Source organism: Nuphar pumila, chromosome 3 (genome assembly GCF_984573655.1).
Source record: "Nuphar pumila chromosome 3, dmNupPumi1.hap1.1, whole genome shotgun sequence".
Classification (NCBI taxonomy): Eukaryota; Viridiplantae; Streptophyta; class Magnoliopsida; order Nymphaeales; family Nymphaeaceae; genus Nuphar; species Nuphar pumila.
In genome coordinates this window covers 140,157,485-140,183,935 of record NC_143251.1, presented here as the reverse complement: position 1 = coordinate 140,183,935, position 26,451 = coordinate 140,157,485, and the positions used below count along the sequence as shown (strand labels likewise).

At 37.2% G+C, this 26,451-nt stretch overlaps 1 protein-coding gene across 1 annotated transcript; it reads left to right on the top strand.

Annotated features, from left to right (window-relative positions):
* Positions 1–2,461: 2,461 nt before the first annotated feature.
* Positions 2,462–24,798, top strand: LOC149844098 (alkaline ceramidase-like). Its single transcript, XM_090002054.1, has 3 exons — positions 2,462–2,587; positions 2,785–3,089; positions 23,982–24,798. The coding sequence occupies exons 2-3, from the start codon at positions 2,833–2,835 to the stop codon at positions 24,493–24,495; spliced, it is 771 nt and encodes a 256-aa protein (XP_089858180.1). The 5' UTR covers positions 2,462–2,587; positions 2,785–2,832; the 3' UTR covers positions 24,496–24,798.
* The last annotated feature ends 1,653 nt before the right edge of the window (positions 24,799–26,451 follow it).

The window sequence follows — 26,451 nt, the reverse complement described above, 5'->3', positions numbered from 1 at the left end:
ATATATATATATATATATATATATATATATATATATATATATATATATATATAAGATCACCATGGCATCCAAATGTTTTTTTGTTATTTTTCGTGAAATTAACCTTATAGATATGATTTATATGGTTTCATTAGTGAAAATTGACTCATGTTTGATTGCCGCAAGTAGGCATAATTTTATGAGGTTTGAAAAAAAAAAGAGGTATACCATTTTTTAATAATTTTTTCATTGAAAAAGTATGATCCAAAGTCAATCCCTAGCATTTGGACCATGCAGAACACATCTATAGGGCTCAATTTGGTCAACACTACATGCACTTATGATTTTTAGTTCATTCAAATAGTTAGGTCATCATGAGTAAATGTTGCTATATATATATATACAGTAGATGTAGCTTCCTACTTCATTTCATGCCAGGGGAAGGAGGGAGTTGTTTTTCACAAATCTGACCCCGCAGATGCATACAACATGGTCGATTTGTTAGGAAACAGCAGTCTGATATGCATTTTTTTGGTAAAAAACATAATTTTTTAAGCTTTAAATATTTATGATGTTTTTAAAAATTTTACACCGTCCAAACCTACCTGCGCGTCCGAACAGGCCGATGCAAGAGTCCATTTCTATAAAATCTAGCACATAAAACACATATGCATGATTAGATTGGAGAAAAACATGAAAACCCTTTAAAGGCCTTGTAGGATATGGTAGGGATCGGTGAAAGCAGCTACCTTCTACTATATATAATCTAGTACAAAACACTGATCTTATTATAAATAGTTTTACTTTTTTTTTATAGATATAAACTTATAAATGTCATCTGCATTTATAGTAGAAAACAAATGCAACAAGCAATTTGGTTTTCCAATTACTTCAAAATCAGAAGCCCACAATGTACCAAAATTTCACTATTAAATTAATCATATTTTACATCATAAAAAGATTATTCAAAGCACAATTCCTAACAATCAATCCATGTTGATTCTATGAGGTTAGACTCTATGGTTACAACTTCTACACTACCAATATATATATATATATATATATATATATATATATATATATATATATATATATATATATGAACAAATGAGTATTTTGAGGTTGTTTTCACAAATCTGACCTGGGCAAATGTGTTCAACATGATCAACTTGCTAGGAAACTACACTTGGATCATGTTTTTTTATAAAAAAATATGATTTTTAAGCCTTAAATATTTATGAAAAACTTAAACCCTTGATTTTTAAACCTTATAAAAGCCTACATGTATGCCAGACTCAGATGATCCAAGAATCTATTTTTATAAAATTAAGCATGTAGAACACATGTTTACGATCAGATTTAAAAAAAACATGAAAAAAACCTGGTAGGTTTGAAATGTGGTAAGCAACTACCATAAACTATATATATAGTGAGGGAAACAAGCTAATTTTGTTTTTTGATAATTTTTTGATTTACTTTTAAATTTTGACCATAAAGATGTGATCTATGTACTTGATTTTATAGGGATTAGCTCTTGGAGTGTTCAAATCTATGTACTTGATTTTATAAGGATCGACTATTGGAGTGTTTGATTCTAACGCATGGGTGGGTTTTTATAGGGTTCGAAAAATTAGCTGTATAAAATCTTTGTAAAATTTTGAGGCTCCAAATATCATTTTTTATCAGAAACACATGGTCCGAGCATCAATTCCTAGAAAATCAACCATGCTGAACACATCTATGAGGTCTGAATCACCAAAGAAGCACAAAAAAAGCTGAAAATCTCATTTAACATATTTCTCTCATTATATATATATATATATATATATATATATATATATATATTATGCATATATCGAAATGAACGACCCCAATTGTTTTGGGATGAAGGCGTAGTTGTTGTTGTTGTTTTGTATATCGAAATGAAAACTTACAAAATGAGCATATGCTCAATGAAGCATGCTATTGGATTTTCTGTAATTTTTTAAAAATTCTGACCGTATAAGTGTGGTCTGTATGCTTGTTTTTATATGAATCACTTGGAGCATTGGATTCCCGATTCATGGATAGGTTTTTATAAGGTTTCAAAAATCATAATTTTTATAAAATTTTAAGGCTTTAAATACCATTTTTCCATCCAAAATGCATGATCCAAGCATCAATTTATATTAAATCAATCATTCTGAACACATGCATACATGTATGCGGGTTGCACTAAAAAATGATGAAAATCCATTTGCATGTTTCATTTATCACCCTGACGTAGGTATCCATTTCTCATATATATATATATATATATATATTATTTTATTTTATTTTATTTTATTTATAAAACTACGTTAAACTAGCTCTGGCACAAAGGATCGTCATTTAACACAAAAGATTGTATGCATCCCAAGCACTGTCTATGAGGGCAGTGTCGTAATTTAATACCATCCACGATTGTTTTGCCCCTCCTTCGCTCTCCCGCCTCTATTGATCTAACCCTAATAAAGAGGGAGATTCCCGCAGGATCGCTCACTGCCACTCATCGACGGGCGATTCACGCGATCGGCTGCCGGAGACCGGTCTCCGGCCACCGGAATAAGGAGATCAGATCCGCACTGGGGTGGGTTTTTGTCCCTACAATCTTTCGTTCCTCTTGTTTCCTTCCCTCTAGAGAAAGAAAAGGATTGATCTCTACACCATGCTTCTCTGTTTCTTTCTCTACCCGAAACGCCCTACCAATCGATCCGTTCGGACGAAAAGTTTTGTGGATATTCATTAGAATCGATTTTCTGACCTGCCCATCTGTTTTTTCTCAAGGTTTCTGATCCAGATGCGTTGAAAAACATCGAAAAGATCGGGGAAAAAATGGCGGACACGGTGGTATCCAGTTTCTGGGGGCCCGTCACCTCCACCACCGAGTCGTGCGAGAAGAATTACACCCACTCTTCGTACATTGCCGAGTTCTACAACACGATATCGAACATACCGTGCATCCTTCTCGCGCTTGTGGGGCTTATCAATGCGTTGAGGCAGCGGTTCGAGAAGAGATTTAGCGTTCTTCATCTGTCGAATATGACGCTTGCGATCGGGAGCGTGCTGTTCCATGCCACATTGCGACGTGGGTATGTTCTTGCTTTGTTTGAATTCTTTTGGGGATTGAGTCCTGGTATTCTTTTGATTACTGTGGAAGAGTGTGCTGAACTTGGGCACATTAATAGTGTTTTTTTTTCCTGCAGATTTCTTCTTAGTTATTGCGTGCGTATTTGGTATTTGTTGTTTAGTCTGTTGCTAGATGATACGTTGGTAGTATTTGATTTACTTTGCAATTCTTTTTTAGTTTGTAGTGGTGGATGCTATGTTGGTGAAGTTAGGTAATGATCTTTTTTCTACCTTTTTCGTTTTTGATGTGGTATGTATGCCATTGACTCTTGTTATTTAGATTATTGAGAATTATGCTCTGCCTGGTATTCGAAGTCTTATATTGACTGTTATCCGTGATTTGTTTAAAGGTTTATAACCATGAGTCACCTTTATATTTGGAAGTCTTTGTTCTTTGTAACTACTGGCATTCAAAGAGATCTCTTCCTCCCCCACCCTTATTTTCATTCTTGATATAGCTTTTTAGGTCAACTGTGTTATCTTGTGATCTCTGTTATTAGTGTTCTGTTTCTTTGTTGCTCCACAGTTTTTTTTCAAATGTTGCCTTTCTGTTTAGGACATTGAAAACCCTGTAATGGTTGTTCATCTCGACAGTTTCTTGTTGCATATGAATGGTGAATTATAGATCAGGCTCAAAAGGAATTTATTTGATGTCTGGTATTGTCTTTTGTAGATTTTTCTACCTATTTGATGCCCTATAATGTTTTAAGGCAGAGAATTTGATTTTCTACTTTTCTAGACTTACTCATTACATTAGGCTGCTTTATTAGTGTTGGGCCGCCACACCATCCCTGTCGCAGAAGTTGGAAAGACAAGATCATATGCATTTTTATATGTATATTTTATGTATGTGTTTCAAACCACCATGTTTTCAACTTTTTGCGTCTCTTTGGCACTCTCCAATGCTTGTAAATGGCCTTTGACCTAAGATTCCCATTATACTTCGATAACGAGCCCCTCTCCCCCCTCTCTCTCTATCTTTCTACTTACAAATTGTTATAAAGAAGTTTATGCATCCTTGCCTCCTTGCTCTTTCTATATGTTTGCACATGCACGTACTTTTGTTTTTGCTCCCGCGCGTGCGTTTAGAGTTTGACTGTGCGCTTGAAAGACCTGCTTTCGATGTTTGAATAACTTGAGGCGCCGTTGTGGGGCCTTCACTTTTAAGCTCGTGACAAGTTGGTACCAGAGCCTTATCAACGTTGGGATTGACAATGCCGCCGAAGAAACAGAACATGATTCAATTCAGGTAGTCAGGATTCTCCCGAAGAAGAGTTCATGTCTGAAGACTGTGTGACAACTCTCGTGCACGATGTCACCAAGCTAATGGGTACCGTAACCAATGTGGAGAAGTTGGTTAGCGATAGGAATATTGCTTTTGTGACGCTTGATCAAGATATCAAGAATGCAATATAGGGAATAGAGGGCTCTCTGGAAGGTCTTGCCACTAAATTTAGGGTCCGAATTAATGATCTTACTATCAAGTTTAATGATATGGTAGAACGGTTCAACACCATGGCTGTAGAAATGAATGTTGTTCGATAGAAGAATAATCAGTTAGAGCGTCATTTAAGGATTGACCCAACTGGTGGAGTAGTGACGCATGTGGACAAGCCGCGTATCAAGCTGCCTGAGCCTGCCAAGTGTAAGGGCACTCGAAACTTGAGAGATATCGAGAATTTTATTTACCTGATGGAGTAGTACCTTGATGCTGCCAGAATTGAGGAAGACGCAAACGGATTGTTTATCACAATGATGTACCTTGTGGATGACGCTATCCTTTGGTGGAGCCACCACTTGGGCAATGTTCGACGAGGGCTTGTCGTGGTAGACTCATCGGAGGATCTCAAGAGAGAACTATACGACTTCTTTTTGCTCAAAAATGAGGAAAGAATGACTCGCAACAAATTGTTAGCATTGAAGCAGACAAGGTCAATTCATGAGTATGTCAAGGCCTTTACCTCAGTGATGCTAGACATCGAGAATATGGGCGACAAAGATCGGTTGCTCCACTTCATGCATGGGTTGCAGGGGTGGTCAACTACGAAACTCAATCGGTAGAACCCTCCAACTCCCTCTGTGATGCTTGCTATTGTCGAGATCGTTAGGCGCAACACGATATTTCAGGGTAGACAATTTGAAAATGACAACAACAACAACAATAAGAGGGATAACCGAAGGAATGCCAATGGGCATAATGCTGGCCATGGGAACCAACATAGTCCTGACCGTCAGGATGGACAAAATAACAACAATCAAAACAAAAACAACTTGTAAGAGTTAAATTATCATCGTCGTGACTATTATTTCTATCACGATGATCATTAGGCCAATACGTGTCCCTCGTCAACCTACAGAAGCGACGATTGTTGGAGCAATGCGGATGATGAACACGGTGAAGGTGACAACTATTGTGGATCCTCCTGTATGCAAGAAAATGGTGTACTTGAAACTCTTACTCAACGAGAGACTCACTAAGGCATTGGTAGACACATGTGCCAAGGATGGCAGTGGATCGGGGCAGGGGCGGGGACGGGGGACAAGGTCTCCACCCCCGCTGTGTTTCAGAATCCGATCCTCCATCCCGCACGGGGATGGATTTTAACCTGCATCCCTGGTCCAAACGGGGGTGAGGCGGGGCCCCGTTTCCCCTTTGTCTATAGTCATCCCTTGAAGGATTGGGGACGGGGCGGGGCAAGGCGGGGATTGAGACGGGGACGGGGCGGGGCAAGGGAAAGCGTAAGTCCATCCCCGCACGTTGATAAATTTTAACCTTCATCCCCGCCTCCATCCCCAGTCCAAACGGGGCGAGGCGGGGCAGGGCCCCGTTGTCCCCCGGTCCACTGCCATCCCTAGTGCCACACATAATTTCATCTCTCGTGAAGAAGCCGAACGTTTAGGGTTGTTGTGGGAAAAGGAGAGACGTATGAAAGCGGTCAACTCTGAAACAAGATCCATCTATGGTGTTATCCATAATGTGCCAGTGGAAATTCATAGTTGGTCGGGAATGATCACATTTTCAGTAGCACCGATGGATGATTTCAAAGTTATCATTGGAATTAAATTTTTGAAAAGCAATAAGGCAGTGTCGATGCGTCACCTGAACATTGTCAGCTTTGAGGGTGAGAATCAGCTGTGCATGATTGCTACACTGCCTGCAGAGAAGCCTCGTGAGAGCTTTGTGTCCGCGCTCCAACTGAAGAAAGGAATTAAGAGAGGTGACGAGACTTTCCTCGTGCCTTAGTGCCTGTGTTAAAGGAGTTTAGTGATGTTATGTCTGTCGAATTGTCGAAGAAGCTACCTTCGAGGCGTGAGATAGATCATCAGATCGAGTTGGTGCTAGGTACATAACCACCCTCAATGACTCCATATCGTATCCCAATTTCTAAGCTGCATGAATTGCGTAAGTAATTCGATGACATGCTCGAAGTAGAGATCATCCAACCGTCCAAAGCTCCCTTTGGAGCACCTGTGGTGTTTTAGGCAAAACATGATGAGTTGAAGTGCTTGTGCATCGACTACAAAGCATTGAAAAAATTCACAGTGAAGAACGAGTATGCACTTTCTTTGATCGCGAACTTGTTTAATCAAGTCTAAAAAGCTCAAGTTTTTTCTAAGTTGGACTTGAGATCAGGTTATTAGCAAGTAAGAGTAGTTGAAAATGAAGCCAAAACCACTTGTGTGACATATTATGGAACGTTTGATTTTCTTGTTATGCCATTCGGCTTGACGAACGCGCCTGCGACCTTCTCTACCTTGATGAACAAGATATTCTACCTGCACTTTGACAATTTCATCGTGGTTTACTTGAACGACATAGTAGTATACAACAACTCTATGGAGGAGCATATTCAACACCTTAAGATTGTGCTTTAGACTTTAATGGATAATTTGCTTATGTCAAGCGAAAAAAGTGCCTATTTGGTCAGGGAGCCGTTCACTTCCTTGACCATGTTGTGGGAGGAGGCAAATTGAACATAGATGATAAGAAGGTCAAAGTATTGAAGAGTGGGAGCCATCTGCTAAGGTTTTTGAGTTGCGTTCTTTCTTGGGACTTGCTAGCTACTACTGACTATTCATAAAAGGATATTCTTACATTGCCGCTCTCTCACTGAATTGCCAAAGAAAGACATGCCATGACTATGGTTTGATGCATGGTTGCAAGTTGAGGAAGCGGGAGCAGGAAGCGATATGGGAAGCGAAAGCGGGAAGCGAGGGACTTTCAAAATTTTAGGAAGCGGGAAGCGTGGGATGACTTAAATGCGAATCAAGAATCGTCTCAGAAGCGACCTAGGAAGCGAACCGGAAGCGACCTAGGAAGCGAGGGAGAAGCGAAAAAGAGAAAAAATAAAAATAAAAATAAAAATACAAAAAAATGAAAAAGGGGGAAGCGCGCTTCTCAAAAAAACTTGGCACTTCCCAACGCATTTGAAAAGTGCGGCGTTTCGCACTTTCGAAACACGCTTCGGGAAAACATGCTTCCCCACTAGGCCAGGCGCTTCCGATAACTCTGGTTTGATGTGTGCCTAAAAGCTTTTGAGAAGTTGAAGTGTGCCCTGATAGAAAAACCTATGCTAAGGTTGCTAGATTGACAACAACCATTTGAAGTGCATATTGATGCGCCTGACTTCATGATTGGAGGGGTGTTGTTTCAGGAAGAACATCTCATTTCATTTTAGCGCCACAAGCTTAATGACGTGAGCGATAATACATTGTGCACGAACGAGAGATGTTAACAATCGTGTATTGTCTCCGCACCTGGAGACACTACCTTTTGGGGTCACAATTCATTGTGCGAACTAACAACGTTGCAACGAGCTACTTTCAAAATTAGAAAAAGCTGAGTCAAAGACAAGCCCGTTGAAAAGATTTTCTAGCAGAATTTGATATGGTTCTTGAATACAAGTCAGACAGAACCAATGTTGTTGCAGACCCATTGAGTCAGAAGACATATCTTGCAGCATTGCTCACTTGGGACGACAACGTTAGCCACCCGACGAACGATCTTTTCTAGCAAGTTTGGAAAACATCGAGGAATGATCCGACGGCCCAAGAGTTGATCCCGTTGGTAAAGGAAGAAAAGACATAGATTTTGGTTGGAGGACGATTTGCTCTGCTTCATTAGAGATAATTTGTATATCTTGCGGCAGGATATTCTACGAAGTCTCTTAATGCATGAGTGCCATGATACAATCTAGGCGGGTCACCTAGGGCAGCAAAGGCCTTTGGCATTATTGAAACGTGTGTTCTACTAGTCGCAAATGCGCGATGATGTGGACGCTTATGTGCGAACTTGCTTGATTTGTCATCCAAACAAGCCCATCAACCAGATACCTACAAGATTGTTGGAGTCACTACCAGTGCCAAGCCGTCCGTGGGAGTGCATCTCCATGGACTTCATCGTCAACTTACTAAAAGCACAAGGTTGCAGCTCAATTTATGTGGTTGTTGAAAGGTTTTCGAAGTATGCTATCTTCGTACCTGCTCCTGCCACCTGCTCAGCTGTCGATACTGCAAAGCTATTTGTGCAAAACGTAATTAAGTATTGGGGAATCCCCGAGAACATTATCAGCGATTGAGACACCCACTTCATTGAAAAGTTTTGGTGAGAAGCATTTTGCTTGATGGGTTCGAACTTGTATTTCAACATAAGTTTTTATCCCCAAACCGATGAAAAAACCGAGAGGATCAATGGCATGCTGGAGGAATATCTTCGACACTTTGTTTATGCCTACCAAAGGGATTGAGTGGATTTGCTTGATGCCACCCAATTCTGCTACAACCTCCAGAAGAGCGAGTCATCAGGCCACAATCCATTTGAAGTTGCAACAGGACAACAACCGCAAACTCCACACTCACTTGCCGCGTGAGTTTGTGGCAAGACGCCTTATGCATACCAGTTTGTCAGAAATTGACAAGATCACATAGAGTTGACAAAGGCGTATCTAAACAAGGCGACAAAGTGCATGAAGAAATGGGTGGACGAGAAGCATCAACAACGAAGTTTCGTGTTGGAGATAAGGTATTGGTGGAGCTCTTCCCTAACCGTACAACTATCTTTCGGGGTCACCATTAATGCTTCATCCACAAATATCAAGGATCCTTCACCATCACCAAGCGCGTTGGGAACTTGGCGTATAGGCTGGGCTTACCATTAAATTTATAAGTGCATTCAGTCTTCTATGTTTCAAACCTTAAGCCGTTCCATTAATACGAAGGAGATCCACAACGGAGCATACCTCCGCGTGCTCCCATTTTGCAGTGCACTCGCTCAACTACATCAGCAAAGTCAAGAAGTACTTGGTGCAGTGGGAAGATCTACCAGAGAGTGAAGCCACCTGGGAAAAAGCTATCCACATGTTGCACCATCGTCAACTTGTTGAGGATTACCATGAACGATTGGCGTTGAGGACGGCGTCAACTTAGGCGGGGGAGCGTGTTCTAGACCGCCATGTTTAACTTTTTGCATCTGATGTGTATACCTCTTTGATACTCTCTGGTGCTTCTAAATAGCCTTTGGCATAAGATCCCCCGTATACTTCGGTGACGGTCCCCTCTCCTCTCTCCCTCTCTTTGTGCTTACTTACAAATTGTTATAAATAAGTTTATGCCTCCTTGCCTCCTTGCTCTCTATGTGTTTGTGCATGCACTTACTTTTGCTTCAGCTCTTACGCGTGTGTTGAGAGTTTTCCTGTGGGCTTGAAGGACCTGCATTCGGTGTTTGGATAACCTAAGGTGTTGTCGCAGGGGCCTTCACTTTTAAGCCCATGACAATATGTATGCGCACGTCCACGCATGAGTGTGCTGAACTGTGATACAATATCATGATGTGCTCCTCTGGCTGTGACCTGTCACAGAAGTTGGAAAGACAAGCTCATATGCATCTTTATATGTATATTTTTTGTATGTATGAGAACTTGCATGCATGAGCGTGCTGAACTGTGATACAATATCATGACTTGCTCCTCTGGCTGTGAATCTGGCCACCAAAAGGGAGAAGTTTTATTCCAGTAGGTTCAAGCTTAGAAATGCTCAAGTCATGTCAGAGTCAACCTTAAAAGAATATGCCAATCTTAGAGTTAGCTTTAGCTTTTTGGGAATTGGGTCTATATTTAGCAAGACCGTACCATGAAAGGTTTCATCTTGTGCTCGTGTCTGATTCTTACATAAGGATTTATCATTTTTGAAATCTATGCATGCACTTTCCCATGTCATTGATGTGTTTTAGCAGTCACATAATTATTAAACTATTTCTTCAATTGGAATTAAAATGATTGAGTCACCACTTCCAGGCTGATCCTAGACTCAGACATCTAACCGGACTGTGTTATGCTGCTTGTGTATATATTGTATTCCTGCTTCATAAGGTAAATATTTGAATTGTTTGACATCCACAGCAAAAGAGGTGCAACTCTTTGCAATGAGAATGAAGCTGCAATTGTGTGGGTTTCTAATGTGGTTGTAATACCAGAAATGTTGGCAAACAATTGCAAGTCAGAGATATTGTAGGGGGTCATCATGTCTGCCATGTGCGTTTCCTCTTTGAATGTGCTCAAGACATACTTCTCTTTGCTCTGTGTTTTATTCATTCAAAAAGGAAAAAAGCTTGCTGGCAGTAACACTGAGTCATGATGCATGTCTTCCAATGTTATGATACCATTCCTGGATCCTGGTTTTTGCCAGCCATGACTGCACATTAATGATAATAGATGCTAGGTGCAAATTATTAGTGTTTTTTAATGCATTGATGAGCAGTATGCTCTTGTTCTTGACTTTGTCTTGCAAATTAGAATGTCTAGATTATTGTTTCGTCATCATGTATATGATATTTTCATCTTTTAAAAGGGTTCGCATACTTCAACTTATATATATTTTTCTTAGTCATTATTCTAAAGCTATTATGTGCAATATTGGCATTAAAAATTTCTCACCTCTTAATGGCTCTTAATGAGGTCATACAAGTTTTCAGTTTTGACATTTCCTTGGCAGAATTTTGATACATCTGAAGTTTGAACTGGGTATTTAGTCTTCGTCTTCTGTATTCAGGATATCTACAGCTTGTACCTTTGCTTCACAAAGCTGTATTATTATGTGCTCACCACGGTGTTCTTATGATGCTATTATCTATCTTGCATTTTATGTGAGGCGGTGGTGTGACTATTGAGAAATTTGTGTTCTCTTAACCAATTGATTCTCAAACTCTTGCAATCCATTGTCTAGTATCGTGTAGAGATGCTTTTCTTTATTAGAAATTATAATGGCTCTCAGCGTATTTTCTGTGTCTGAAGTGTCTAACCAATTAGTTTGTTCATCAGGTTCACTACTGTATGTTGCAACCTGCTGTATGATACCCCTGTACCCAGTCCATTAGGTTGTTCATAGTTAAAATGCTTCTACTTTACTATATTAAAAATTTCAGGTGCCTAGCAATCAATACTTTTGCATGTTCTAAGATCGCCCTGCCAGATGGAATTATTTGTTCAAAAGAGTGATGTCATAACCATATTCAGTAGTCTATAACATTTGACATTGATTAACCTTTTTCGAGAGCAATTAATTTTTTTTGATGAATGAGATAAGTTAGAAGGATGGTTTGGACATATTCGGCGAAGGCCTAATGATGCTCCAGTTAGAAGGATGGAGAAATGGGAAAATATATTAGTTAAAAGAGGTCGGGGTAGGCCTAGGAAGACTTGGATGAAGATGATAGGAAAGGATATGCATGCTTTGAACCTCACCGAGGACATGACATTGGATAGAAATGATTGGAGGAGAAGGATTCATGTGGAAGACCCATAATGATTTTCTTTGTTGGTTCATATCGCCGACCCCAATTGTTTTGGGATGAAGGCGTAGTTGTTGTAATGAGATAAGTTAGAATTTGCAATAGCCCCTTTAGACTAGCAGCTTGTGACACTTCAATCAGCTTGCAGACTTCATTGCATAATTATTCTGTATTCTTACATCTTTTCTCTTTGGAAAATTGGTTGCTTCTGGTGCTCCATTTGTAGTCTCGTGTAGTTGTATGCTGATTTTCTAATTTAGGTCTGGTAGTTTAACCTTTTAGTTTTGTTCATTTTTATGTCCTTGGTTTATGACCATGGTGTTAAAAGTATATGTTTTGTGCTCATATATATATATATATATATATATATATATATAGAGAGAGAGAGAGAGAGAGAGAGAGAGAAAGAGAGAGAGAGAGAGAGATGTAATAGGTAATACCCATTAGGGGTATTTTTTATTTTTTCATCACTTATTGTAACATAAATTGTTTTAGGTCTTTTTTATTTATTGTATATAAATGTCCTTTAGCTAAAAGCTGAAGGGCATTTAAGACCTTTTTGATAGTCGTTGGGGAGGGTCCCAAGGCTCTATCTCTTGTCTTTGCCTATATAAAAGGGTAGAACACCTCTTGTATCTTAATGTTTTCTTAAGCATTTCTCTCTCAATCAGATCCTATATTTTTTATGTTTGTTGTTCGACCCCTAAGTGGGTTATGTAATTGTAATATTGTATTGACCCATAAGAGGTCTTTGTGCTTTTTGCCATTGTGTTCTTGTAAGCCCATATAAGGCACTCTCTTGCATTACTTTGCCTATTTCATTATAGGTACCAGAGCGAGAGGTACATTTGAAGTGAAGGATAATCCATTCAAGCATACGTGGAGGAGGAACAAGAGACCGTGAACTTTATTGCCTTGAGAAGCGTGCCTTCATCTTCATTATTTTGTCTTTTTCTCTTCCATCTTTATATCTTATCTTCTATCCTTTCATGGTGCGATGGTCGAAAAGGAAGTGGTTATAGTTGTTCCCATCAAATTTGATGAAAAAAACTATAATCTGTCGGCCACCACTATTAAGCGGATCTTGATTGGCAAAGATTTGTGGGAATACGTTGATGGTTCTCTGTCAAAACCTCAACATATTCTGATTAAATCTGTTTGTGGATGTAATGAAATGGTAGTCTTCCATGAATGCACTTGAATCTCTCAAAAGAAAGTATCTAAAAGATACTTTATACAAGACCCAAAAAAGGGTATAAATGAAAAAACAAGAAATAAATGATAATCTTTATTTATGAGAACAAATGCTTAAAAAGCATTTTTAGTGAATGATTTTACAAAGGGGGATGCACCCCTATTTATAAGAGAAAAGGAGGAGAGCTCATAAGGAGCTCTCTTCTTAGCCATTGGAACTAGTTCGATCGGCTAGATGCTTGGTCAAGTTCCAATCAGAACTTGACCAAAAGCAAACTATCTAGTTCAAAATGAACTAGTTAGTTAAAAGACAAAAAATAAAAAAAGATATAAATTTATATAATAATATAATATTAATATTATTATATAAAAATATATTTTACATTTTAACACTCCCCCTCAAACTTACGGTACAATAAGCGAAAGTTTGTCTAAGAGGAAGTGAAATCGGAGAGCCGCAAGAGGTTTGGTGAAGAAGTCTGCTAACTGGTATTCTAACGTAACATATGGCTGATCAATGATTTCATACAAATACTCTTCTCTGACATAGTGATAATCCATCTCAATGTGATTGGTGTGTTCATGGAACGTCTGATTGCTTGCAGTGTAGATTGCACTATTGTTGTCACAACATATTCGTGAAGCTTGTGTTGCTTCAGCTCCCATATCAGCAAACAGTCGCCTGAGCCATACGATTTTCATTCTAGTGGTTGCCATGACTCTATATTCAACTTCAGTGGAGGAAAGAGAAACCTTCTGTTGCTTCTTGCACCTCCACGATATTAGAGATTCACCTAAAAACACACAGAAACCAGTGGTTGAGTGCCTATTATTATGATCACCTCCCAAATCACCATCAGTATAAGCAATTAATTCTAATGAGGATGATGCAGACAAGAAGAGTCCTCGTGAGAGTGAGTTTTTTAAATATCTAATAATACGTAAAACCGCTCTCATGTGAACAGAAGTGGGATCTTGCTGAAACTGGCTAGCTGTGTGTACATGTGTAATGTCTGGCCGAGTGATGGAGCGATAAAAAAGTGTTCCAACAAGCTGTCTGAATGGAGTAGGATCATCAAGACGCTCTCCATCATCAATTTTCATTTTAACATTGACCACTTCTGAGGTGTCCACCTTCTTATTGTCCGTAATGCTCGACTTGAAAACAATATTAAGGGCAAATTTAGATTGAGACATTAAGTATCTACGAGGGGGACAAGCAACTTCAATTCTTAAAAAATATCTCAATAATCCTAAGCCAGACATTTCAAAATGAGTTTTAAGAAGAGTTTTGATATTGGTAACTCCCTGTTTGTCGTCACCGGTGATGATCATATCATCCACATAAAGAAGAAGAATGATGATACCTACATCAGATTTCTTAATAAACAAGACAATGTCAGTCAAGCAAGAGTGAAATCCAATATTAGTCATAACATGACTAAATCTGTCATACCACAGGCTTTTGGGGCCTGTTTGAGGCCATAAAGGGCCTCTCAAGACGGTGAGTTTTGCCCTTAAGGATACAAATACCAGGCGGAGCGTCCATGTAGACTTCTTCAACGAGACTCCCATTTAAGAAAGCATTTTTGACATCCATTTGAAATATAGCCATTTTTTAATAGAAGCCAAGGCGATTAAAGTTCTAACAATGGTCATGCAGGCCACAAGGGCAAATGTTTCTTCGTAGTCAATGCCATACTCTTGAGCATAACCTTTGACTACGAGTCGTGCCTTAGATCATTATAGGGTCCCATCACTTTTGGTTTTGACTTTATAGACCTATCTACAACCTATAGGTTTCTTTCCGAGGGAAAGATCTTGAATGAACCAAGTGTTAGCATTTTCTAATGCATCCAATTCTGTTTTCATGGCTTCAACCCATTCTTCACGATTTTTGGCTTCAGAATAGGAGGAAGGTTCAACATATGATTAGATTAATGCAAGGGCTGCCCTATATGAGGGTGAAAAAGATTCGTAAGAGATGAATTTTTCTGGACGTCTAAAAATTCTAGAAGTCCTTTGAGGAAGAACTTCAGAAAACCTTTCTAATGCACATGGAGGGTGTTGTTCTCCAACTCTTCGTCTTGAATATTGCAGACCAACATCCTACTAGTTTGGTCTTCACTATCATTTTCAAAGATAGTAGGACTTTGATCATTGTCAAGTTACATTCAAAATCTTCTTCATTGAATTTTGAAGTTAAATCGATTAAAAAAGAATATTCAGTAATATCTTTGAATTTTTCACTTTCAAAAGAACTTTTTTTTCTAGAAAAGACACATTTCTTGATACATATAATTTGCCATTTTGAAGATCATAGCACCTGTAGCCTTTTTGATTTTCAGCTTGGGATTGCACGAGGGGAGAATTTATCATTTTTGTTTGTAAATATAAAACACTTGCATCCAAAAACTCTTAATGTAGAGTAGTCTGTAGCTAAATTATAAAGTTTTTCAATTGGAGATATATTTTTTAATGAAGAGGATGACATTCTATTGATGAGATAGGTGACAGTGAGAGCTGTTTCAACCCAAAAACCTTTCGAAACTTGACTTGCAATTAACATAGTTCGAGTGGTTTCCATAATGTGACGATGCTTGCGTTTTGCAAGACCATTTTATTGAGGGGTATGTGGGCATGATCGTTGATGAGTAATGCCATATAGATTAAGATAGTTTTTAAATTCTCCAGACATAAATTCTCCCCCTGAATCAGTGCGAAAAATGAAAATATTACTTTGAAATTTGTTTGTGACCATCTTATGAAATATTTGAAAGTGAGCAAAAACTTTGGATTTATGTTTAAGAAAAGAAATCCAGGTGTGTCTAGAAAAGTCATCAACAAATATGACATAATACACATAACCGCCTTTAGAGATAACTGGTGCGGGTCTCCAAACGTCTGAATGTATTAACTCAAGAGGTTTTGTAGAGACAAAGGTTCTATTAGAAAAATGTAATCTTTTCATTTTACCAGGAATGCAGTCTTTACAAGCAAAATTTTCAGGATTACAAAAATTTTTCACACTTGGGAAGTATTGGATTTTAGACATATGAGGATGGCCTAGCCTTTTATGCCACAACTCTGTTTCTAATTTCTGAACATTTAAACAAAATACATTCTTTGGTAGTTCCAAAAAGTTCATGTAATATAATCCTCCTTCTTTATGGCCTTCCCCAATCAGCTTCCCTGACTGAGGATTCTGTATCCAGTAACCATCAGAAGAGAAGGATATATTACATCCATAATCAGAAATTTGTGACACAGATAAAATAGTCAAATTTAATTTTTGGATATATCTAACTTCTAGAATACAAAATTTTTTGGATTTTTGAAAACTTTCAAAACATCCTACTCCTTTTGTTTCAAGAGATGTTCCATCTACTGTAAAGACTTTTGATATACTTGAGTTATTTTTAAGACATTCAGACAAACATTTATCATTTGGGGTCATAAGAAATGCGGCACTAGAATCTAAAAGCTAAGGGAAGTTACCTGGACCGGATACAGATGCAACTGCCGCTCCAGTTGAGGCTTCAGTTGAAGAGGATACCCCTTTGAGAAGATGTTGAAGAATCTCCATCAGTTGAGCCATGAAAACAGGTGCATCTTGATCTTTTGACTCGGTTTCAATAGATACAACCCTCTTTTCGTCTCTCCTTTTTTAGCTCCGGACATTGAGGCCTATAGTGCCCCGGTTCATGATACTAGTGACAAATAACTTTTCTTTTGTCAAACTCACCACTCTATTTCTCAAAATGAGGCGGCCTATAAGTGCGAGTATGATTCCCTGGTCTAGACACAGCTAGAACGGAATCATCATCAACCTTTTGAGTAATCTTTTTGAGACAGTTTTCCTCCATAGTTAGTTCTTCAATAGTATCCACAATAGTAGGGATTTTACCACGACGAAGAAAAGCCGATTTGGTGGATTCAAATTCTGGCCTTAATCCATTTTCAAATTGGTAAAAGTGTTCCATATCGAGTTGTTTTTGGCGAAACTCGATGTCCTCGGCACAATGCCATTTTGGCTCTAAGAGAGCCCATTCTTCCCAAAGTTCGGATAACTCATTATAATATTCACAGATAAATTTGCCACTTTGAGTCACGGTTCAAACTTTCTCTTGAAGATTGCACACATGTGCAATATCTTTAAGAGAATACATATTTCTAAGGTATTCCCATGCCTTATCGACATGTTCCAACTTAGCAAGGCTAGAACATTTTTTAATGTCGACGCTATTAATAAGCCATGACATTATTTTAGCATGTCCCATCCTCCACTCTTTCCATTTCTTTTCATATGAGGCTAGAACCTTGATTTTCTCCTCTTCCGTTAGAGGAACATCCTTATCACCCTCTTTCTTGGTGAGGGATAGTTTGGGTTCCGAATTTGAACCGTCCATGATTCCCCGTAAACCTTTTCCCCATATGTGGTGCTTCATAATTGAAGCCCATATCACATAATTAGTATCATTCAATTTCATGGAAATGATGGTGAATTTATCATGGTCATCCATCTTTTACAAGGGTGTAAAGTAGAAAGATAGACGAAAGAAAAAGAAAGGAATAGAGAAACAAGGAAGAAATACAATACAATGTTGTTCAAGTCCTCTCCAAATGAATCCTCTTGTAGCCGATAGATAAGTGGTAAAATACCTTTTCGGCAAGTGATAAAACACTTCTTTCTAAGTGACGAAACACTTTTTGTAAGAACAAGGTGGTAAAACACCTTTGCACAAGAAGCACGGAAATCAGTGTTATTAAAAACGCGCCTCAAGGCGCAAAAAGCGCGCCTCACCTCAAGGCGAGGGGCTTTATGCCTTGAGGCGCGTATATAAAGCGCAAAACCCTCGAGGCATGCACCTCATACGCCTTGAGGAGCATGCCTCGAGGCGAGGTGCGCCTCAAACTGAGGCGTGTATGCCTGGGGCTTTTGGTCAAATGAGGGTCAAAGCCCTCATTTGACCAAAAAATAGGGTTTAAAGTTTAAACAAACCCTAATCTTTTATGTTTTCACCCCAAAAAATTATTCTACTAGATACAGCTGAAGCCAGACTGGATGCAGAAGAAAAGGAGGAAGTCTTTGCCTCTTTCGCAATTTCTTTTTGGGCTTATTTGTATTTCACCTGGAACCACAATCCACATATCTAAAAATCTCTGGCTTTGTAACTTTGTACTGATTGTCATTCTTCCACAAAGATGATCTCGAGCATCTTTGACCAGGAATTTGTTCTTTGGGACTGCAGCTGCTACACCATTTCAGAAATTGATCTTGTAATGACTTGGTAAAGCAAGATCTTTGTTAGTGACATGAATCCTGTCCCACAAAAGTACTGGTTATTTATCAGGCATTATAAGAATGCTAACCCAATGAGGCATTTATGGTTTATTACTGAAGATATTGTTTCTTTTTATCTTCGAAATTTGTGTTTGATATGTGAAGGTATTTATTTCAGTCTGATCCAGATCTGCTTTCACTTGATTGTTTTTAAATTTCAACTGCTGTTTTGTCAGAATTTAATTTTAAGTAGTTATGTATTGTATGCTTAGTATGCTTGAATTGCAATCCATTTTGCTACCAGCACTTTTCACTTATTAGTTTTTAACTGCTTGATTCGATGATACTCCAACTTGTTATGTCCATTTTGTCCATAGCTAAATCCTTTTCAATCATGTCTTCTTGAAATAGCTATACTGAATTCTAATTTTGAATAAACTTGCTTGGGTAATTAAACTAGTCAACTTTGTAGGAGCAATAACTGGAATGGGAAAGGATCATCAAACCGAAAAATATTGGATGCAAATAAAATTCAAAATGTAAATTATGACTGCAAGCCAAGATCATTAGGTGCTGTTTGACTGCCATGACAATTTCATACTAGAAGAAACAAATCCTAGTGACAAATTTATGTAGTAGAAGTTTGTCCAAGAAAAAATTTACTGTAATTGATTTAGATTCAAAATATCACACTTTCTGCAGAAAGAAGTCTGATGTCCTGAGCTGAGTCTTGTCTCCGAAAGAAAGAGTATCCAGAGAAATTTTCTCCATGTTGGGGATTGGAGAAGCTAGTGTGCCACACCTTTCTTGGACAACCTTCCGTAGGGTTATATGGCCATAAGACAACTGTTGATGCCTTTTCCAAGTATGTTTAGATTTATTGAATTGAATGCTCATATTTTGTTTCTTAGATACTTACATAGATTAAGTTGTTGCATTAATGTTATTTTTACATGCTAATCTCATATTTTTTCAGTATTTATTTGAGATTTTTTATTTCTTGTTGGTTGTTGCTTCATCAATAAAGCATTTTTTATTTATTTATAATTTTAGATATTGTTTATAGTTTTTTTAAGTTTAATTTTTTTTTGAGGCTTGCGCTTTACGCCTCGAGGCTTACACTTTACGCCTCGAGGCTTATGCCTCGCCTCAGATTTTGGTGGAGCGCCTCGCTACGCCTCAACGCTTTTCACAACACTGACGGAAATCGAGGCGGAAGCTTTTCAAGATCTAACAATTCTGTAGCTTTGATACCATGTAATGAAATGATAGTCTTCCATGAATGCACTTGACTCTCTCAAAAGAAAGTATCTAAAAGATACTTTATACAGGACCCAAAAAAGGGTATAAATGGAAAACAAGAAATAAATGACATTCTTTATTTATGAGAGCAAATGCTTAAAAAGCATTTTTAGTGAATGATTTTACAAGGGGGGATGCACTCCTATTTACAAGAGAAAATGAGGAGAGCTCATAAGGTGCTCTCCTCTTAGCCATTGAAACTAGTTCCAACGGCTAGATGCTTCCAATCGGAACTTGACCAAAAGCAAACTGTCTAGTTCCAAATGAACTAGATAGTTAAAAGACAAAAAATAAAAAAATTTAAAAATATATACAAATTTATATAATAATAATATAATAATAATATAATAATAATATAATTATATAAATATGTATTTTACATTTTAATAGTGGAGAAGATGGTGTTACCAAATAAGAACTTCTTAAGGGAAATGAGAGGGAGAAGACTCTCTTGGATTACAAGAAGCCACAAGGCATGGGAAATGGGACATGCAAAAGTTTATCCCTATTTATGAGAAGCATGTCTGAAGAACCATGCAAAAATATATTAGAATATGAGAGGGCCGATGAAGCGTGAGTTTTTATCAAATAAACCTATACTAAAAAATGATGCCACACATAAATTGGAATTACAAGACAAAATTCATAATTGCAAACAAGGAGAGAAAGATGTTATGGAGTACTATACGACTCTCAAAAGGCTATGTGACCAAATGGCCAAAATGAAGCCTATTTGGGATACCCTTAAAGATGTTCGCCATAAAAAATCAAATAATTAGTGAGCGAATTTTTCAGTTTATAAGAGAGCTTAGCCAGGAATTTGAACATGTTTGGGGTTTCAATTATCCACCTAAACCGAAAGCAAGAGGAGCTTCCTTCTTTGCATGAGATTTTATCCCAAGTATGCATGGAAGAAATAAGGCTAAAATACATGATTGAATCTAAGAAGACAAGGAACAATGTATTGGCGGTATCTAGACCTGGTGTCAATACTTATTCCTTTAAGCCTCCTCACTTCTATAAGAATAATTCTTGGAGGCCAATGAGCAATGAGAGGAGATATGATGGAAAAAGAAAAAAATATTTGTCATAACTATGGAGAACCGGGGTACATCAAACCTTATTTTCTTAAATTCAAAAAAGATGAGAAAAGAGTAGCTACCTTAGAAGCTCTTCAAGAAAACAATGAAGCTTTTAACTCCGGTTACAAAGGCATGTCCTTGTCCCAACTTGCAGAAGCTCTACGACCGCTCCTCAAAGACTCATCCTCCTTAACTAGTGCCGTAGTCTCTTCTTCCTCACTTGTTGGTGCTATGCTCTTCGATTGTAGTTTTAATTCAAATAGATCTAATGTTTTTACTTCGGATGGATCTTCTCTTGAAATTAAAGGAATTATTTTTTTTTAAAATTCTTCAAAAATTTTTATTCAAAAAATCAGAATTGTTCCAAAACTTAACTTAAATCTTCTTTTAGTTTCTAAAATAATCAACCATGGTTGTAAGGTCTTCTTCATATCTGACCATTGTTTAATACAAGATCTCCAGTCTGGGAAGCAGATTGGGGGACATAGAGAAGGAGATCTCTATTACATGAATCAGTTGATCGTTCCCAAAGACACTTTTTGCTTCAATGTGCAAAAATTAGATATTTTTTTTGGCATCAATGACTAGGACATGTTAGCATTTCCAAATTATCTAATGTATATAATTTGAGACAATTTTGTAATGAAAAATCTAATGTATTGATTGTATTTTTGGTTAAATGAAAGTCATTCCTTATCAAGGGAGAACTTTGGTTGCCTCTAAGCTGCTTGAATTAATACACTCGAATGTTTGGAGTCTTGCCCCTGTTTTCTCTAAGGGAGGATTTACTTATTATGTGATATTTGCGGATGATTATTCTCGTTTCACTTGGATTTACTTTCTTAGGCACAAATATGAAGTCTTTGAAACTTTCAAAACTTTTCATAACATTGTTAAAAATTTTCTTAAAACCAAAATCTCTATATCGGTCTAATTCAGGGGGATCTGTCAAAAGATTTAAAATTATTTGAAACATCACAACATTTTACATCAAAGATTTTGTGCAAACACGCCTTAACAAAATGGTTTGGTCGAAAGGAAGCACATGCATATAGTGAAAACCATTAGAACCTTGCTTATATCTAAACATATTTCCAAAACTGAAGTTGCGCTTACTTCAGTATATCTCATAAACTGACTTCCTTCAACCAAACATCAAAATATTTTTTTATGAGAAACTTTATAAAACTACCCCTAACTATTTCAGACTAAGAACTTTTGAATGTAAATATTTTGTTATTACAAATAAAAATAACAAACCATCACCAAGAGCCATTCCTTGTGTTTTTCTTGGTTATATGAAAACCCAAAAAAGATTTAGATGTGTTATGATTTTAAACATAATAAACTTTATATATCAAGGAATGTTACCTTTATAGAGCAAGAAAGTTTTTTTGATTTAAATGTGCCTACTAAGAAGGTGATGATTACTCTTTTCTTGAATTTTTTCCTAAATATAATGATGTTTTAAACAACAATGATGTTGTTGATGGTGAAATTTGATCCAACATTCAGTATGGCGAGTCAAATGACATTAATGGTGGACCTCTAGTTATCCAATATGAAAGAAGAACCGGTGATAGACATCCAAATGCCTTAGAACAATATTCTAGTATAGAAAACCAAGAACCAAGCACTCAGTAAATCTGCCAGAATACATAGGCCTCCAGATAGATTTGTATCTTATGAGAACTTTTCTCCTCGATATAGAGCTTCTCTAGCCAAGATATTTTCTTACTTTGAACCTTCCTCATACAACCAGGCCAAAAATTGTCTTGAATGGATTAGTGCTATGAATGATGAATTACAAGCTTTAGGAAAATAAAAAACCTGAGATATTAGAAGTCTTCCTCGTGAAAAGAAGACAATAGGTTGTAGATGAATTTTAAAATTAAAACCAAGAGTGATTGAACCTTAGAGAGCTATGTTACCTCGACACGACATTGATTGTGTCATGTCGACACGGGTACTGGTACTTGGACAAGATATTTGCCGTGTCCTATATTATATTATATATTATATTTTTAATATATAATATATATTTTAGATATATAATATATATTTTAGATATATAATATATATTTTAGTATATATTTTAGATATACAATAGTATATGTTTAGCCGTGTCCCCGTATCCACATTTTTTGGAATTACCGTGTTGTACCCTCCGCACCCGCACCCGAGTGACATAGTTAGAGAGACATAAAGCTAGACTAGAGGCCAAGGATTGCTCTCAGGAGTATAGTATGAATTATGATAAAGCTTTTGTCCCAGTAGCTATGATGACTTCTGTGAGAACTCTAATAGTTATAGCTGCCGTTAGATGTTGGCCTCTTTATTGTACCTATTTGGACATCAATTTATTTGAAGGATGTTCCTTTAAGTTCAACCTCTTCTTGAGGTCAGGGTTTGATTCAGCCTCCAGTTTGCATCATTAATATGTTACTCCTTTATGGTTACAAATAATTGGTTCAGTTTAAGACCCTCACTACTTGCCAATGACATGGTTAGTGGGAACACTAACATGGTTGTGATGCTTTTTTCTAATTCAAGAAGACTTGGATTGTGAATGATAACTTGGATTCATGACACATTTAGTATCCTTTTAGCATACAGCTGGGCAAGTGTACTGTCATAATCTTGTTAAGGTTTATTTTGACAAAGTGCACTACTATAGGGGTTGACTGACATAGCTGGATGGTTAGGTCACCTATCATGACCGAGGGTCTCGGTTCGAATCTGCAAGGGTTATCCCCCAACTTGCCTACCCAAAAAGCACCATCATAATCTCGTTACCAATAAATTATGGCCCATGACTTGGGCAAGTCTAGTATGTTGTGGTCAAGGTTAGGACGCCAAGGTGGAGATAATAGAGTATATTTAGTAAAGTGCAGATAGGCCTGTCAAAACCACATTTCCTTCTTATTTCAGTGGTCCTTTTTTATTTTTTCATGGTCTCTGTCTATGTTCGTTTCCCATCATAAACAGGTCTAGATGTTCATCTCCTCTAGTGTTTTTAGATCCCATTTGAATTGTATGACCTCAACTGCATGAACATTTTCCTGCTAGGTGTTAGATAGTTGCATGTCTGCATGTGGATTAGCATTGCATTTTTTTTGTCAGTTGTGCAATATGAAAATGTGGTTTAATGCAATAGCCAAATATATAACTTCTGTTGTGACCTGATGGTTTCAAACCATATCTGCAGACAACAGCAGAGTGATGAGACACCCATGGTGTGGGAGATGCTTCTTTACTTGTATGTCCTCTATTCTCCAGATTGGCACTATAGGAGCACCATGCCAACCTTCCTCTTTCTCTATGGTGCTGGTTTTGCCATAATGCATTCATTGTTACGGTTCAATATAGGTTTTAAAGTACACTACGCTTTCCTCTGCCTACTGTGCATTCCTCGGATGTACAAGTATTACATCCATACAAAGGAGTTATCGGCGAAGCGGCTGGCCCATCTCTATGTGGCAACAGTAGTCTTGGGGAGTTTGTTTTGGCTGCTTGATCGCATCTTCTGCAAGCAAATATCAAAGTGGGATATCAATCCACAGGGCCATGCACTGTGGCATGTTCTTATGGGTTTTAATTCTTATTTTGCAAACACTTTCTTGATGTTTTGCCGTGCTCAGCAACGGGGCTGGAACCCCCAAGTCCGCCACTTTTTGGAGCTCCTCCCCTATGTCAAGATCAACAAACCAAAGGCACAGTGATGGTGAAGAGGATCATACCTTAAATTCTCAGTGTGGGATTGTGCTTTCATATTTCTTTCCTTTTTTTTGGGCGTCTATAGTTCTTCATTTTGGCAAACCAGCGGATTTTCTTTTTGTAAGTGGGTGTAAGGAAACTGAATGTTTACATGGTTCATTGTTCAATTTAGGTTTCCGTGTAAACTACTGCTGCTTGTGCTGTATCATATTATTTATTTGTGTTTTCCACTTGCAGGGACTGAAAACTTTGCCCTGACTGCCTTGAGAGCATATTTTTACTAAATATTCAATTCCTTGATAATTTGACAGGATATAGCCTCTTTTAAGGGGTCGTTGTGATACTGATTCACTTCTTTGTAAGGCAAAATAGTTAGTCGTTCGATAACAATGACCCTAAGCTATGAGGAGATTCTTGGTGTGCTGAGGATTTAAGGGATCTAAGACTTCAATTTAGATTGCTAACTTGTGAACACACACACATATATATATATATATATATATATATATATATATATATATGTATATATATATATATATAAAATGGCTGAAATACCTAGCAATTTGACAAAATCTCTCAGATATCCAAAATGGTTGACTTTGACTTTTTTGGGACATTTTTGCTTTCCATACAAGCTAAACCTGTTGAGGTTTGCGTGATTAATAGGCATAATGTAGGAAGTTTGCAACCCTTCAATAAAAAAGAGATTATGTGAACATTCACAAATAAAATGCAATTTTTGCAAATATAGTATGAATTCTGCGAATATAACTTGTGAACCTCTTTTAATAAATACTCTTCGAGGAGATCTTGTTGACATTCGCACTATGATGAAACCTCTGCAAATATTTGTTGACATCTGCAAATGTCCTTGACTTTTGCACTTTGATGAGACTTTTGCAATTGTAGTATGACCATCACAAATACAATATGAAAGTGAATGTAACCTGCAAAGCTCATTTAAGTAAATACTTTTTGAGAATATCTATAGATGTTTGTTGACAATCACAAATACTTGCTGCGAATGTCCTTGACTGAATGTCCTTGACTTTTGCACGTTGATGAAACATTAAAAAATATAGTATGAACTTCATGAATATTATTTGCGAATTTTCTTTAAGTAAATACTCTTCGAGGATGTTCTTAAATGTATGCTTACATTTGCAAATACATGTATATGCGGATCATGTGCCTCATATGTAGGCTTACTTGAATGTGAATCTTCCCATTATTTTGTGAATGTTTGTACGGTATTAAATGTGATGCTATAATATTTAAAAAACGATGATTCACATTTTAAGGATTTTTTTTTTCATTTTTAAGGCTTTGATTGTGGTTACTAACCCCTTTTGCCCCATCGTGTTCCCTTTGGCAAAACTTTTTGATGACTATTTGGTGGCATTTCATTGACGACTTTTTGAGTTTCTAAGACCATTAACAATGAGATAATTTGATAAGCATATTTTTAACGATTGAAACAATTATTTTTTAAAATTTCTGGCGTGAATCTATTATTTTAACTACACATTAGCATGAATAAGTTATTTTGATACTCTTTCTATTAAATGAACTGATAAATGTTCAAATCTAAAAATTGCTTCATATTTTACATGTTTATGTTATTTTGGTATTATAAAAAAAATGTATTGTACAACAAAAATGATGCGTTTTTCAAAATTCTCTATAATTTTTTAAATCCACTTGATATCAAAATTCACAAATTCTAGATGTAAAATGACATTTTCCCCTTTACACAAGCGAATTTTCTCAAGTTTGCACATTATATCGGTACACACTCATCGAGTATCTTAAACTCTTACTAAAAAGTAGATTTACACATTTTTTTCAGACTTCACGATGTTCATGTGACAAAACTTGTGAACTCTCTGTAACTAAAACTTGTCGTAACTTCATAAATATTCTACTAAAATTGCATATATTGTACGAAGTTCACATTATCA